Source organism: Trichosurus vulpecula, chromosome 1 (genome assembly GCF_011100635.1).
Source record: "Trichosurus vulpecula isolate mTriVul1 chromosome 1, mTriVul1.pri, whole genome shotgun sequence".
Lineage (NCBI taxonomy): Eukaryota > Metazoa > Chordata > Mammalia > Diprotodontia > Phalangeridae > Trichosurus > Trichosurus vulpecula.
In genome coordinates, this window is record NC_050573.1 from 10512885 (window position 1) to 10527950 (window position 15066).

General features: G+C 54.0%; 1 protein-coding gene across 3 annotated transcripts in view; it reads left to right on the forward strand.

Moving 5' to 3' along the window:
* The window catches only part of TXNRD2 (thioredoxin reductase 2), a 99388-nt gene that overhangs the window by 26470 nt on the left and 57852 nt on the right, over positions 1-15066 (forward strand). For all 3 annotated transcript variants that reach the window (XM_036767746.1, XM_036767755.1, XM_036767763.1), the window contains exon 8: positions 283-353. In XM_036767746.1, coding sequence (XP_036623641.1) covers positions 283-353 — 71 coding nt within the window. The remainder of the gene's footprint in view (positions 1-282; positions 354-15066) is intronic.

Consider the following 15066-nt stretch of genomic DNA (forward strand, 5'->3'; position numbering starts at 1 on the left):
CTGCTAAGGGGGATGCAGAAGGGACAATCAAGGGGACTTCGCAAGACCTCTGGCCTTTCCCCCAGGGGTGTCCAGTCTGCAGGAAATGCCCAAGATGGAGGCAGACACTAGATGGAAAGGCCGGCTTCCCTCTACTTGGTGTTTCTGTTCAGCTAGGGGTCAGTCAGCAAATGGCATCTGCTCTGTGCCAGGCACTGTGTTTGAAAAACTGTTTTCTCTCTGAGAAAGTCACAAAAGCCCCCAGTGGTGGCGTCCTCATGTGGCCTCTTTGATTCCTGGCAGGTGGTGGGGGCGATGGAGTACGGGATCACCAGTGATGACCTGTTCTGGCTGAAGGCGTCACCAGGAAAAACGTAAGTGAGCCTGGTGAGACGGGAGACCTCGGGCACATGGTGGGGCATGTGTGGGGCTGCGTTTGGCCACCCACCCTCAGAGCAAAAAGTGACCTCCAGGAGCAGGTCGATTTGGTTTGCTTTTTTCTGTGATGTGGGGAAAACGCTGTGGGCAGCAGGTGTTGGGGAAATGTCTTGGAGTTTCCCTTGTGGAGTCCATGATGCTTATGGAGGACACTGAGGCTCACTGCACAGAGATGCTTGGGAAATGTTGGGGAGGTTTTTAAACATTCTTTTCTTTATTATAATATTCTATTGCCAAACAACCAATGTTAGCATTTCCATAGAGCAGACAGCAGGCCTGGGGATAGCCCCAAGACTCTCCCAGAGGACACAGCCTCGTAGTTCCCGAGAGGGAGAGAGATATAGACCCACAGAGACAGAAATACAGAGAGAGATAGAGAAAGAGGGGGAGAGACAGGGAAAGAGAAGGGGAGAGATATAGATACACAGAGACAGAAATACAGAGAGAAATAGAGAGGAGGGAGAGATGGAAAGAGAGGGGGAGAGAAATATAGACACACAGAGACAGAGACAAATACAGAGCGATAAAGAGGAGGGAGAGACAGGGAAAGAAAGGGAGAGAGATATAGATACACAGAGACAGATACAGAGAGAGAGAGAGAGAGAGAGAGAGAGAGAGAGAGAGAGAGAGAGAGAGAGAGAGAGAGGGAGAGGGAGAGGGAGAGAGGAGGGAGAGACAGGGAAAGAGAGAGGGGAGGGAGAGAGACAGAGGACCGGGAGAGAGGGAGGGTTAATGCAGTGACCTGCCCCCCCCCCCAAAGCCCAGTAGATATGGATGGAGAGCATCCCATTTTCCAAGCCCAGATACTCAGTGAGAGCCATCCTAGGAGTGCTGGGCGAGGACAGGCAGGCCACCTGGTTGTGCAGGATCTTCTGCCCCTGACTGTTGTCTTCCATTGGGGGGGGTCTCTCTCTCTCTCTCTCTCTCTCTCTCTCTCTCTCTCTCTCTGGATTCTCGTCGCTTTCTCTCTCTTCATCTCTCCCTCCATCTGTCTCTCTGTCTCTCTCTCTGTCCCTCCTCTCTCTCTGTCTCTCCCTCTCCCTCCCTCCCTCTCTCCATTTCTCTCTGTCTCTCTGTCTCTCTCTCTCTCCCTTCCTCCTTCCCTCCCTCCCTCTGTGTCTCCATCTCTCTGCTTCTTTCTCTCTCTTTATCTCTCCCTCTGTCTCTACATTTTTCTCTCTCCATCTCTGTCTCTCTCTCCATTTTTTTCTCTCTCCATCTCTCCATCTGTCCATTCCTGTCTCTGTCTCTCCATTTTTCTCTCTCCACCTCTCTCTGTTTCTCTCTGTCTCTCTCTCTGTGTGTCTCTCTCTCTCCATCTCTCCCTGTCTGTCTCTCCATCCCTGTCTCTGTCTCTCCCTGCCTCTGTCTCTATTTTTCTCTCTCCACCTCTCTCTGTCTCTCTCTCTCTCCCTCCTTCTCTCCCTCTCTGTGTCTCCATCTCTCTGCTTCTTTCTCTCTCTTTATCTCTCCCTCTGTCTCTACATTTTTCTCTCTCTCCATCTTTCTGTCTCTCCATTTTTTTCTCTCTCCATCTCTCCGTCTGTCCATTCCTGTCTCTCTCCATTTTTCTCTCTACACCTCTCTCTGTCTCTCCCCATTTTTCTCTCTCTCTGTCTCTGTCTGTGTCTCTCCCTGCCTCTCTCTGTCTCTCTGTCTCCAGTGTGCATTAGATACTGAGACACATTTTAAAGCCGGGGATGATTTGGGGAGCGGTGGCTCCTGGCCTGGTATTTCATGAGAAATCCACCAGAGGGCAGCAAATGCTCGTTGTTGTTTGAAAGGAGCCCAGGGAGGTGAAGAACCCATGACAGTCCATGGACCTGGAAAATTGGCCAAGCCCCCTCAGATGGCCGCTGGGGAGGGGGCGCTCACCAAGAGTCCAGCCCCTGGCCCCTTGCTTCCAGCTTAATGAAGGGCCAGGTGTTGCCACCACCCCGTCCCCCAGGGTGACCCCCCAGACCCCCCATGGCCCCTGCACACTGTGCCCCTGCCTGCCTGGTCCCGCTGTGCCGAGGAGAAGGAGGACTGAGTAAGGGCCTCTGGTGGGGAATGAGCCTAGGCCCTTCTGGGCACTCGCTCCCTGCTTCTTGCCATGTCCTGTTTTGTTTCCTGGGGGGTGGGATGGGGGGAGGGAGTCTGAACCAGGGCGGCCCTGGACCCCCTGAGGGGAGGGCCAGGCTGGGGAGACTGAGGCCCCTCCTCCCCAGTGCAGGAAATTAAATACATAGGAAACCAGTTTTATTGGACTATAGCTATCAAATTGTTTTTAAAACATGTTCAGAGCCCAGGTTGAGACTTCCTGGCCTAGATGGACTAAATAAACCACCTGAGTCTTAGTGGCTGAAGCTTTTTACAGTCAGATGTGCACCAGGGGCCATCTTCAGGGCTTGGGCTTGGCAAGGGCAGCAGGGGCCTGGTGAGGGGCAGCAGGGCCCTGGCAGGGCTTGGGCCTGGTGAAGGGCAGCAGGAGCCAGGCAGGACTTGGCCTGGTGAGGGGCAGCAGGGCCCTGGCAGGGCTTGGGCCTGGTGAGGGTGAGCAGGGGCCTAGTGAGGGGCAGCAAGGGCCTGGTGTGGGGCAGAGGGGCCAGGCAGGGACTCAGCCTCTTGCTGGCCCTGAGGACTAAGTCTGCATTTGTTCTCCTTATCCTCCCTCACTGCCCCATCACCTGCAGGCCTGGCTCTCGAGCTGTGTGGGCAAGAGCTTTGTTTAAGTAAAAGGGGAAGAAGCTGGAAATCAAGTCAGACTATCAGAGCATTGATTAAGTGCCAGCAGTGCTCTAGGGCCTGAGCTGAGTCCCAGGGACACGTAGGCCAGGCAGCGTCTGTCCTCAGGAACTGCCGTAGGCACGAGAGTGAGAGACTGGAAGAGAGCCTTGACTGCCCCCATGGGACACTATGTAAAGATTAGGGGACATTAAAGGGCAGAGCACAGCCCCCCCCCCGCCCCCTGTGCTTAACAGAAAAGGAAACTGAGGCAAGCAGCCTTGCACAGGGTCACACAGCTCCATGTTGGAGACAGGATTTTCCCCAGGCCTTCCAGCCTCCAGGCCAAGCACTATCCACTGTACCACCTGGCCTCAGAGTGTGCAGGAGGCAGGGGCTGCCAGCAATGCCCAAGCATAGTCGGAGGCTTTGCCTGGGGGCCTGGGCAGGGGGAAGCTGGCTTCAGGTGGGTGCGCCCGGGGCTATCAGGGGATCCAGCCCAAGGCTGGAGCAAAGTGGGGCTGCAGCTGGAGATGAGAGTAACCTAAGAGCTCTGCAGGGCGAGGGAGTGAGCTTTCCGGCATTCTGGAGGCCACATGCCCACCTGCCTCTGCTCCTAGAAGGCACCCCTCTCAGGTTTACAGGACAGACGGCATCACAGGCTGCCAGGGGCACCATGGAGAGAGTAGGGACAGAGTCAGGAAGAGCCAGGTTCAAATCCTCCCTCAGACACTGAGTAGCTTTGTGACCCTGGCAAAGTCACTTAATGGCTATCCCAGTCAGTTTCCTCTTCTGTAAAATGGAGCCACCCAAGGGTGCTTTGAGGATCAAATGAGATGATACTTGCAAAGTGCTTTGCAAACCTCAAAGCGTTCTGTGGGCCAGCAGGCATTTATTAAGCCTTGAACATTTCCTTTACCTGTCTGAGGCCCTGAAGCCCCAGGCTGCCCAGGGCCAAGCACCCAGGCCCATGTGCGAGGCGCCAGGGAGCCAAGGGCCAAAGAGGAAGCCGGCAGTGCCTGCTGTCAGGGAGCTCCAGGTCTTCGGCTGGGTCTTCGGTGACCTCGGAGGTTGCTCCCGCTCTGGAATTCTGTGTGATGTCAGCAAGGGCCCAGGCCGCTCTGCGCCCCTATTTCCTCAAGGGCCTGGAAATGTCAGTCCAGTCTGGGTGGCCATCTTCCCGTGTTTCTGCAGCGTCGATGGATCCATTCCCTTCTCCTGGGGCTGCCTCCCCCTTTTCAGAGGCCTCCAGCAGCCGTGCTGGGCTTCCCCAGAGTCATCTGGGCCAGCATGGTGCAGGAAGTGGCCAACAGGAAGGGATGGAACAAGAATGAGGAGAAGGGGGTGGGCACTGAAAGGCCAGCAGAATCAGAGTCCCAGGACCCCCGGTGTGGCTGCTTCTCCTCAGAGACTTCCTGTGCCCTCGGGGCCATAGCAGACCGCCCACCAGGGCTGAGGGTGGCCGGAATCCACTGTGCCTCTTCTGACCAGAAGACACAACCTCAAACATTTTGTGTAAAGAAAGAAAACGCCATGTATATTTTCTTCCAAGAAAATACCCGTCCCGTCGTTTGCGCCCCAAGCTTTATCACTGGGCATCCCTGGCTGTGTTATTGTTCCCGAGGGTTTGCAGTGCGTCAGTCGCCTCTTTGCTCCTGACTGTGATTTATGGGAGGAAATGGACTCTCACTTTTTAATTCAAAGCCGCCCAAGAGATCTCCCCAGTCCGAGGGTTCTGGGAAAATGCTGCTTTGTCCAGTGGCTGTTAATGCAAGTTGTAACACAGTGTAATATGGGAGTCAGTGTTTACATGTTACATTCCTAAGCTTTAGTCAAAATAAGCCTGGAGGCGTTACAGTAGCATTTCTGTATTTTATCAGCCTGGGCTGGAGCTGAGCAAGAGGGGAGCTGGGCCCGCTGGGGGCTTGGGACGCTCCTGGCCCACCACAGGCAAGCTGGATGGGTGGCCAGCCCGCCTGAGGCCAAACTCCCCACAGGGCCCTCACCCACTTCTGTTTAGTGTGAAGGGCCCCTGGTTGAGCACTGGGCCCAAATGTGCATCTCTGTTGTGATCTGGGCACATTCCTCTGCTCGCCTGCTTCAAGAAAGGCTTCCTGCATTCTTCCCAGTGAATAAGAAGGGCAAAGAAGTGCTGGTTTGGGCTGGAGGACTGGTGGGCCTCAGTTTCCCTGCCTGCTGGCCCTAGATCTGGGACCTTCTGATTGCACGAGCTTCGTGACCGTGGACAAGTCACCTGATGAACCCTCACTGGGGCCTTGGTCTCCTCGTCTCTGCGGTGAAAGAGTTGGAGCAGGTGGTTTCTGACCCTTCTGTTTCTCTCATGAGTCCATGCGCCTGCGGATGGAAATGGAGCCCTCCCTCTTGCCATATCATTGCCACCAACGTGTCTTTGGAAAGTGCTTCGCTGGCCTCTTCCTATTTGCCAGTAGTTGATAGATAGATTGGCTTTCCCAGCTGGGGCAGGAAGCCCCTGTGATTTCCCTCCCAGAGGATGTTGGGGGAGTTGACGTAATGGGAGCTCAGGGCCAGGGCTGAGGGTTGGACCACTTGCTGTAAATGCTGACTAGACTGTGGCCTGTTGGCAAGGGCAAGGGGCCGCCCCTGAGCACAGCCCCCTCCCAAAGGAGGGAGAAGCGCCCCTTGGCAGTGCCCGGCTCTGGGGGTCAGTGTCCACAAGGTCAGCTTTCTGGTCACCCACAAGCTACTGCTGGCTTACAGCCACACTCTGCAGACCACAAGTCTTGAGCCGCCTGGGCTGACTCTTTGATGCAGCATGCCCGGCGGCTCTTGGGACTGCCTGCTTCTCTATTAGAGCATGCCATGGTACCCAGCTCTGGAGAATGCACCCAGTGTAGCCATGGGGTCCTTTTGGTTAGTGGAGTCACACCAGAGTAGGGCCCCCATAGGGGTCACTGGATTAGCAGAAGTCAGGGAAGAGATCAGGTCTGCGCCTTTCGCCTCCCAGAGAGAGGGAGGGATTTCAGGAGAATCAAGGCCAGATAGCGGCCATCTCTGTCCTTCTGCTGCTTCAGTCTAGTAAGGGGAGAAGGAAGCCACACACACCCACTCCTAGGTAGATGTCATTGGTCTCTAGGACCCCTTCCAACCCTGAGAGTCGGTGATCTTGGGAAACTACTCCACAAGCTTTCCTTAAGTGCCTACTGTTTGCCCAGGGCTGGCAATAAAGGACAGAGAAAAGGCTCCTTGCCCTCCATGAGGAGTGGGAAGAAACACTCAACACTACATGACCGGGGCATAAGGAATCCTAGCAAAGCGCTTTGTTGGGTCTGGAGTAGAGGCCGAAAAGGACACAGGGCCCAGCTAGGCCTTCGAAGGGCAGGAAGGGACTTCAGAGGCACCAGGCCCAAACTGTCCCCAACCATCCCCAATAAGGGGGCCTCCAGCTTCTTCCTGGCAGCCTCCAGGGACACGGAGCTCACCACCTCCCCAGGCAGCCCATTCATGCCCTTGGGCAGAGCTCTGATGGATGTTGAGAAGATTCTCCTGGGCACATGGAGCCAGGCAGGACAAGGCTAGTCCTTCTTCCCTGACATAGCTGGAAGGCACCTCCCATCCCCTGTTCTTACCCCCCATTCCCCTATTCCTCTTCTCAGCCCACTCAGACCCAACCTAAGAACTGAACCTGGTTCTTTCTGTTTGGAGCTCCTGAATGTTTTATCCTTCATAACTAGAACCGATATCATTAGGAACTTAAGACACTCAGTACATCATATTGTTCTCCCATCTTTTCTAACCTGAATTAACGATCATTTGTTCAGCTCCCACTTCGGGTCTGCGTTTGGCACTGGGGATGTACATAAAAAGCTGGATTCCCCATGTTGTCTGTCTCCCTTCAGCACTGCGTAGAGCTGCGTTAAAAGCTACTTGGGTCAGTGACTGTGTAAGAAGAACATGGAGCCACGCTGTTCTTTGGGATCTGTTTCTATTGCTTCTGTGGCCCCCCATTCCTGCCAAGGGGCAGCACTATCTCCCAGCATATAGGAGGAACCTTCTGCCCGCCCCCTTCCTCTGACGCCTCTGACGTTCCTCCAGGCTCCCATTTCTCCTGGCCTCCCTTGTTCCACATCCCATTGCACCCAGATCATTGCGGCTACCCCATTCAAGTCTCCCAGGCTCTTACAACTTCAAGTCACCCGGTCCTGAGCAGGCAGGATGCTTTCACGTAAGCAGCACTTCACTTATGCAATCACTCGCATGCCCGCCTACTTACGGAGACCACCTAGCGCTCAGGGTTCAGGACTCTGCATCCAGGCCGGTGCCATGACCACCCTCCTGTGCTCACTTGGCTCAGGCCGTCATTCTGTCTGCTACAGGCCTGGGATTTGCCCACAAAGCCTTCCCTGACCCACCCATTCCCCAGCTCTGTAGGTAAACTTTGTTATTATCTCCCGTAATCCGAGGTCAGCCACCTTCTTTCGTCTTTGTGTCTGCCTTAGCCCCTGAGGCAGTTCGGGGTGTAGACTCGGCTGTTTCTCTTGCCCTGGATTGAGATCATTGTGTCTGTGATTACCCATGTTGGTGCTGTATGCAGTAGGTGCTCAATAAGTGCTAGATGAAGGAACGAAATCTAAATTTGCCTGAGAGTGCATGGCCTTAGGCCACAAGTTGAAAGAGACCTTGGAGATCATGTAGTCCGATCTTCCCATTTCACAGAGGAGGGGATGGAGGCCCAGAGGTAACCAGGCTCAGATTTTAACCCATGTCTTGTGTCCTCATGGCTGCTGCGCTAGGAGCCGCATTCTGAAAAGGTTCACACTCTTGATCATGGCGGTCCAGGAGAGGCCAGAGATCTGCTTTCAGTGATTGGTCCCCAGGCCCATCCCTGGCCCATACACTGAGCTGATGGAGGGCCAGAGCTGTAACAAGGGTGGGGCAGATGAGGCTGTGGCCTGGGGCGCACGAAGCTGACAGAGACACAACTCATATCCTGTGTCAAGCGCCAGTCCCGGCTCTGACTGAGATGCTGCCTTTGCTGCATTGCCCCTAAGAGACTCCTGAGATTGGGGGATCCTACTCTGAAGAGGGCACCTGGTGGGCCCCGCAGGCTTACAGGGTGGAGGGGGCATCCTGGTGAGCTCCCCTGTGCCATCTGTGAACCATAGGCTGCCCAGCACCTCCCCTCGCTCGCTATGACTTCTCCGTGATACAGAGGACTACAGGTGTCTGATAGGAGCTTCACTTAACCAGAAGAAAGGAGAAATTTGGGAACGAGTGATGAGGAGGGTAAAGACATAGGCCTTGACCCTGGGAGCCAGGAAACCTGATGTGGGTCAGAGGGCTCTGGGCACTGCTGACCCTCCGGGCTCAGCAGTGAAGCCCCTGCTACAGCATGTGGGCTGGAGGAACAGCAGGCGGCAGCAGGAGGAAGCAGAGCTGGCTGAGGCCGATGATGCGGGGGCTGCTTCTGCCAGCCCAGGCCAGAGCTTTCAGCCTGGGGGTAGGGGGTGTTTTAACAGCTGGTCTAGTCATCCTGGGCACTCATTTCATGTCACCCCTCCCCCTCAGGTGACAGGGGCCTGCTGCCCTGGCTCTCGGTGGCTTCCGCCACCTCTCATTTTGTCTTCCAGAACAGGGTTTGCCATGTTGAACATCAGTCCCACACGGGCACCAGGAGGTGGGTCCGGGTCCTAGAAGGAGCTTGGGATTGGGTGTCACAGAGCCAGGGTCCAAATCCTAACTCTGCCTCTCCCGACCCCTGTGACCTTGGGCCAGTCCCCTTTGGGCCCTGGGCCACCTTGTTTTCCCCCTCTGAAAGAGGAGCAGATGTGCTAGATGTGCACAGGCCAGAGGAGACCTGAGCAGTCACCCAGGCCAAGCACCCCATTTTACAGGTGAGGAGGCTGTGATCTGCCCAGAAGCCCCTTCCAGCTCATGATCCTCACAACAAAGGCAGAGAAGGAACAAAAACAGGTATTTTGTGTGACTTATTCAGAGAGCGCCAAATAAATGTTTGAGTTGTGGATGGGGGGACTCAACTAGAAGGCCACCAGCACTTATTGGGCACTTACTGTGTATCTGGCACTGTGCTAAGGGAGCAGACAAGGAAGGGGGGAGCATTAACTGTTAAATCCAGAAAAAGGCCCAAGAGTCGCTTCTCCCGCCTGGGCCGGCTGGCCTTGGACCTCAGTAACATGTGGGTGCCTGACAGACACGGGAGGGCAGGAAGCTCAAGGGAAAAGGTTCAGGCATGTCTGTGTAAACTGGGGGGCATCAGGCACGTCTGCCTTCACCTCAGCGTAGGCCCTGCATCGCTGACCCTGGAATCCACGGTGTGGCCTAAGACCGTCTGATGCATTGAAGAGAGGAAGGGCCTTCCAATCCGCAAGGCTTCCTGACCCCACCCCCTGCACTTGCTGGGGATCATTCCGAGGGGCTCATAGCAGCCAAGAGGGGAAGGGTCACAGAGGTCATCGAGGCAGGCCTTCAGTGCTCAGTGTGGAAACTGAGGCCCAGATCAGGCCCTGGCCCAGGGTCCCACAGGGAGCTGAGCTGGGATTTGAACCTGCAGCCACTGATGGTGTCAAGACGGCTGGTGTTGAGAGAGCTGGCTTTCAGTGTGGCCTGAGATGACCGAGTTCTTTCCAAATAAGCGAATGCCGATCAAATGCATGTACTTCTCCGGGGTTTTAGAAGGATGCAAAATCCTGAAAAGTAGCCCAGAGGCCTGAGCTGCCACCCCCACTGTGGCAATAAGGCACCAGGCCCAGCATCAGCAAGACCAGTGCCCACATCCTGCAGGAGACATGTCGAGCTGGGACACCTTGGCCAAGTCGATTCACTCACACGGGCCTCAGACTGCCCGTCTGTTAAATGGGGATAGTGAGAGCACCTGCCTCAGCAGGCGGCCGTGGAGATCCAGTGAGATGGTATATGCAAACCTGGATCCCTCTGCAGATGTGAGCGGTCAGGAATGCTGGCTTCAACCCTTGTCTCGTGGCTGGGCTGCTCCCCTCCTCTTCCCCCCCTCCTCCTGGTAGGCATGGCTGCTCACATGTCTACATGCACATGTGTGCACCGTCTTCCTGTTCACATGTGCTCAGACACATGAGTGTGCCCAGTACATATGTATGCTCCACACAGTGCACACAGTTGTATACACACACACACTCACTCCCTGATGTACACGCACATACTGCTCTTCCTGATGCATACATGCATACACCCACACACACTCCATTTTCTGATACACATGCACGCATGCACACACACACACTCCTTTTTTTGATGCACACGCACACACACATACACGCATACTCCTTCTGATTCACATGCACATACACACTTCTCTTCCTGATGTGCACATACATGCACACATTCCTTTTTCTGATGCACGCATGCGCGCACACACACACACACACACACTCCCCAGCGCTCTTCCTATCCTGCCGTGTGGCCCAGCAGGAAGGATATCGCGGATGTGAGCCGTCTCACCGGTACTCAGAGTGGGGGCTGTGGTCGCCCTTGGCACTCTGTCTCCATGAGAAGTTCCCAGGCTCCCTGTGGGTGTGTTTTTATCCTGCTGGGTGGCTTTCATGCTGTTAGAAGCATGTTTGTAATGGAAGAAAGCTCATCCTGGTGCATCAGTCCTGGGGTCAGGCGGGGCTGGGGGTCATCCAGTAATTACAGAGATACCGTAATCATCTTTCTCTTTTGCTATTCTTTCGATGTCCTTCCTCAAGGCAGGAGAGGAAAGGATGTCAAATGTGTCTTGGGAAGAGTCGCAGCTGTTTGTTTAAGGCTGTTGTTTGCTGTCAGTTTTATGAAATCATTTTTCCACTCTGCACACACATCAGCTCGTGTGACCCTCCTTTTGTCCCTGACCACACTGAGATTACATTTATCTGGTCAAACACTGTGGAAGCCAGTCCAGCCTTGGGTAATCTGCCTTGTGACTAGGGCCCTCTGGAAAAACACCCACTGTTCCCACCTTCCGGATGCACTGAATCTCCCTTTTTGGAGGAGGTCCTTAGCTTTAGTGGACTGCTGCTTCTGAAAAAGGTGCCAGCACAGATGCCCTTGGGGCATGCCTGGTGATGCTTGGCTCTGAGTGTGCTGCCGTGGCTCCAAGCGCAGGAGGTGTGAGGAGTCAGCCTGCTGGTTCTCCCCACCTAGGACAAGATGTTCCCAGCTGGTGAATGGCATCGTCGGTGGGATGCCCGACAGCTTGGGTCTGATGCTGAGCTTGCCACCAGTCCAGTCCTTGGGGCTGTCCGAGCCTTGTTCCTCCCTGTGCTCAAAATGTAACCCCCCCGCCACCCCGGCAACTGTCTGAGGCCGCTGTGATAGCCAGGCCAAGAGAGGGGGATGCCTGCCTGGTTCCTAGCACAGTCCCTTCCACCTAGGGATAGGTAAGCAGTTCAGTAGAATCAGGTGGATGCCAGGCTGAAGGGCATCCTGCTCCTCTTTCCCCAGAGAAAGGATTTAGTTAGTTTGTGCCCACCCTGAAGAGTAAGCTGTAGATTGGAGAAGGATCTAGGGTCGAGTCTGGAGTGAGAACTGCCTCCCTTGTTCATGGTTGGCCTCTGAGGCAGGGAAGCCTGCCTGTCACCACTTCATCTCAATGATGAGAGCGGTGCTGTGCCAGGCCGACTCCATTCACTTTGGGGAATGCTCTGGGACTGTTCTGTTTTCTTATCCTGCTCCAGGGAAGAGATTTGTTCTCATCCTTCACAGTGCTGGCACGTAATAGGTACTTAATAAGTGTGTATTGATAGATTGCTTTCTTCTGGAGATAATTTATGGATTAGCACTTTGTTCTTTCCGTTCAAAAGTTCTGGTCAATTTTCTTGTATTATTTTTTGCATCATGGTGTTCGGGTCTTTGGACTTGTGTTCTTCTGAGAGACCTATAATTCTTAATTTGTTTCCTGGTATTGAGATCGATATGTTTGCTTGAATAGAGATCATGTTTTCTTTAGACAGTACTGTTTTTTGCTTTTCTTCCAGATTGTTCTTTGTTTCTGCGTATTGGTGTTCCCAAGCACTTGTCCTTTCTTGTCTCTTTGGTAAAGTTTGCCTCTGTGGTTTCCAGTTTTTCTCATCTGTGAATTATTTCTAATTGTCAGGTCATAAATTCTGTCTTCAAAATTCTTATTTCCCTTTTATACCATTCAGAAACATCCTGCTGTGATTCCCTGCTCTCTTGGGAATCCAGGGTCCTCTGCCTCATGGAGCGTTGAGTCATTTTCCCTTTTTTCCTGTCATCTATTTGTAGATATCTGGACTCACTTAACTGATCTACATATCTCTTTCTGTTATTAAAATTTTCCCTGTTGGTTTATCTGCTTATGTTCAGAGTCTAACTGACTTTTCTTCCACCTGAGGTCTTGGGTGATTTCAGTCTTTGTTCCTTATATCCGCTTATTATTCACTTTCTGACTCCTTTCCCTTTGATGGCAGTTTCCTGGGGGCTAGACCTCAAAGCTGTCTCAACTTCCTCCCAAACAGGCACATTTCACTAGCCTCAGCCTGTGCTCCTGGTGCCTTCTGGAGGGACAGAACCATCCCCAGTTGGATGCCTGTCCCCTTTCCCTTAGGCTTAGTGGAGTGCTGTGGGTGCCCCACACTCTGGTGTCTGCCCCCACCCTGCTCTGGACCGTTCCCCAGTTCTGTAGCTGAGGGCTGGGACAGCACTGAGCAAGCAGTTGGAGAGGGGCGGAGGAGGCCCAGACACAAGTTCTGTGGTCAACCCAGGGTTCAGCTTGTGCAGTCCTGCCAGAGCTTGGTGGTGGCTGGAGGGCAGAGAGTGGCACTAGCAAGGCAACTTTTCTGCAGTTATGTGTTCATCACATTCATCTTGACGGAGTTCTTGGTGTTGTAGATTGTGGGGACAGCTGAAATTCCTTCTCCTCTTATACATCATTCTGATTTTGAAGAGGTTTGAGAGATCATGAGGATCAGAGAAAATGCCCCGCCCTCCGTCTTGTGGGTCACATTATATCAGTTGATTGTTGATGACCCTGAAGCTCTCCATCGTGTCCAGTGGTGGTCCAGTGGTAGGAATGGGCCAACCGCATAGCCCCAGAGGAGTCAGAGCACCACAGGCTACTGGTGTGGTCAACAGAGTAGCCGCTGCCAAAGTTGGAGTTGGGGAGGATTGAGGCCTTTCTCAGATCCCATTCTTTGCGGTTGTAGCAGGGCCTGCAGATGCGCCCTTTGGAGTCAGGCTTTTTGTATCTACATGAGATCTCTTGGGATGCTGGAGTGGCATCTGCCTCAGAGCTGGGCCTTATCTGAACACCGCTGGATGCTGGGCACTGACCTGAGTGCATTGCATGAAAGGAGGTCTGTAAGGAAAGGGGGTTCAGGGCCTTACAAGGAGCTCCAGTCCATAATCAGGAGGCCTGGGTTGGAATCCTGCCTCCGACCGTGAACCAGCTGTGACCATACGCAAGTCTCTTTACCTCTGAGCCTGTTTCCTCATCTGTAGAAGGGCAATCAGACTTGATGCACTGCCTGCCCACCTCTTGGAGTTGTTGTGAGAAAAGTGCTGATAAGAGAGGGGGGCAGCTGTGAATCCCCCCCTAAATTCACAGCCTGGCAGGATGAGGCCAGTTCTCCCTGTAGGTGTGGTTTGACTGAAAGCCCAGAGCGCCCATCGCCTCCCTCATTCTGGGCACCAAAGGTCACCGTAGCTCTGGGGACTGCTGTTGTGTCACCCTCTTGACTCACTGGACTTCTCAGTCCACTAAGGCTTTCAGATCCTTTTCAGATGAGCTAGGCACACCTTAAAGTTGATTTTTTGAACCCAAGAGTAGGACTCTACACGTTTGCCCTTCACAGACATCATCTTAGATCCATCCCGACATTCTAACTTGTCCGTCCTCTGTCTTAGCTCTTACTCCTAGCTTGGGGCAGCCTTACAGGTGTTGCCGATCTCCAGGGTCCTCCGCTGCAGGTGTCCTGCGGTGCTGCCACTGAACCATTAACAGGACCTTGGGGTGTGGCCACGCACCCAGTTCTGAGTCCAATTGTGTTTCCATCTCATCCACAAGAAGGGAATGAGCTGCTTCATCCATCCTCTGCCGTGATCTCGTCACCGTTTCTGTTCTGTCCAGTCCAGACTGTTGTCCTTGGTGGAGAATACAGAAGGGAGATAAGGCTGAAACGCTCCTGCGCTGCCCATTGTCCGCCCTACATGACCGGGCTCTGCTCTTCCCAGCAGCCTTCTCTTCTGCTCAGGGAGCCTCGGCCCGGTGCTGTCCTCAGCCTTCTCTTCTGCCCAGGGAGCCTCGGCCCAGTGCTGTCCTCAGCCATCTCTGCTGACCAGAGCCTTCCAGGACCGACCTCCGCGCTCACGTCCACCCTCCGTGGCTGCCCTCTTGGCCTCAGGCCACATCCCTGAGTTTTTGGGCAGCCACAGGAGTCCCTTTGACACTGTGGGGAGGAGAGAGGCCTCGGAAGGGGGCTTTGTGCAGTAGTGAGCAGCGTAGCGTGCTCTGGGCCTTCCTGGTTTCCACAGGGCAGTCTGGCCAGCCTTCCTTCCACCTGGTAGGTCCCTTGTTGGCCTTGTTTTGTGCTCATCTGCCAGGGCCAATCCCAAAACATTTATTAAGCCCCGTGATATGCAAGAGAAAGGATGTGGAAATAGAATGAAGAGCCATCCACACTTGCAGGGAGCTTCATCCTGAGAGGGGTTACAGTCCCATCCCCTAATCTGTGCTGGGAGCCCAGGCAAAGGCTTCTCCACAGCCCTCTCTCCCCTTAGAATGTAAGCACCCTGGCAGGGGCTCTTCTGGCTTTTGCCTCTGCGTGCTGCCCAGCACATAGTAGGTGCTTAATAAAAGCTGACCTGATTGACTCATTGTTTGTTGGTGGTGGGTTCCTAAACAGGAGGTGCATTTTAGTGTGCCTGGTTTCCAAGAGGAGGCCAGACTGACCTTACAAAAGGGTGGTGGTTTTT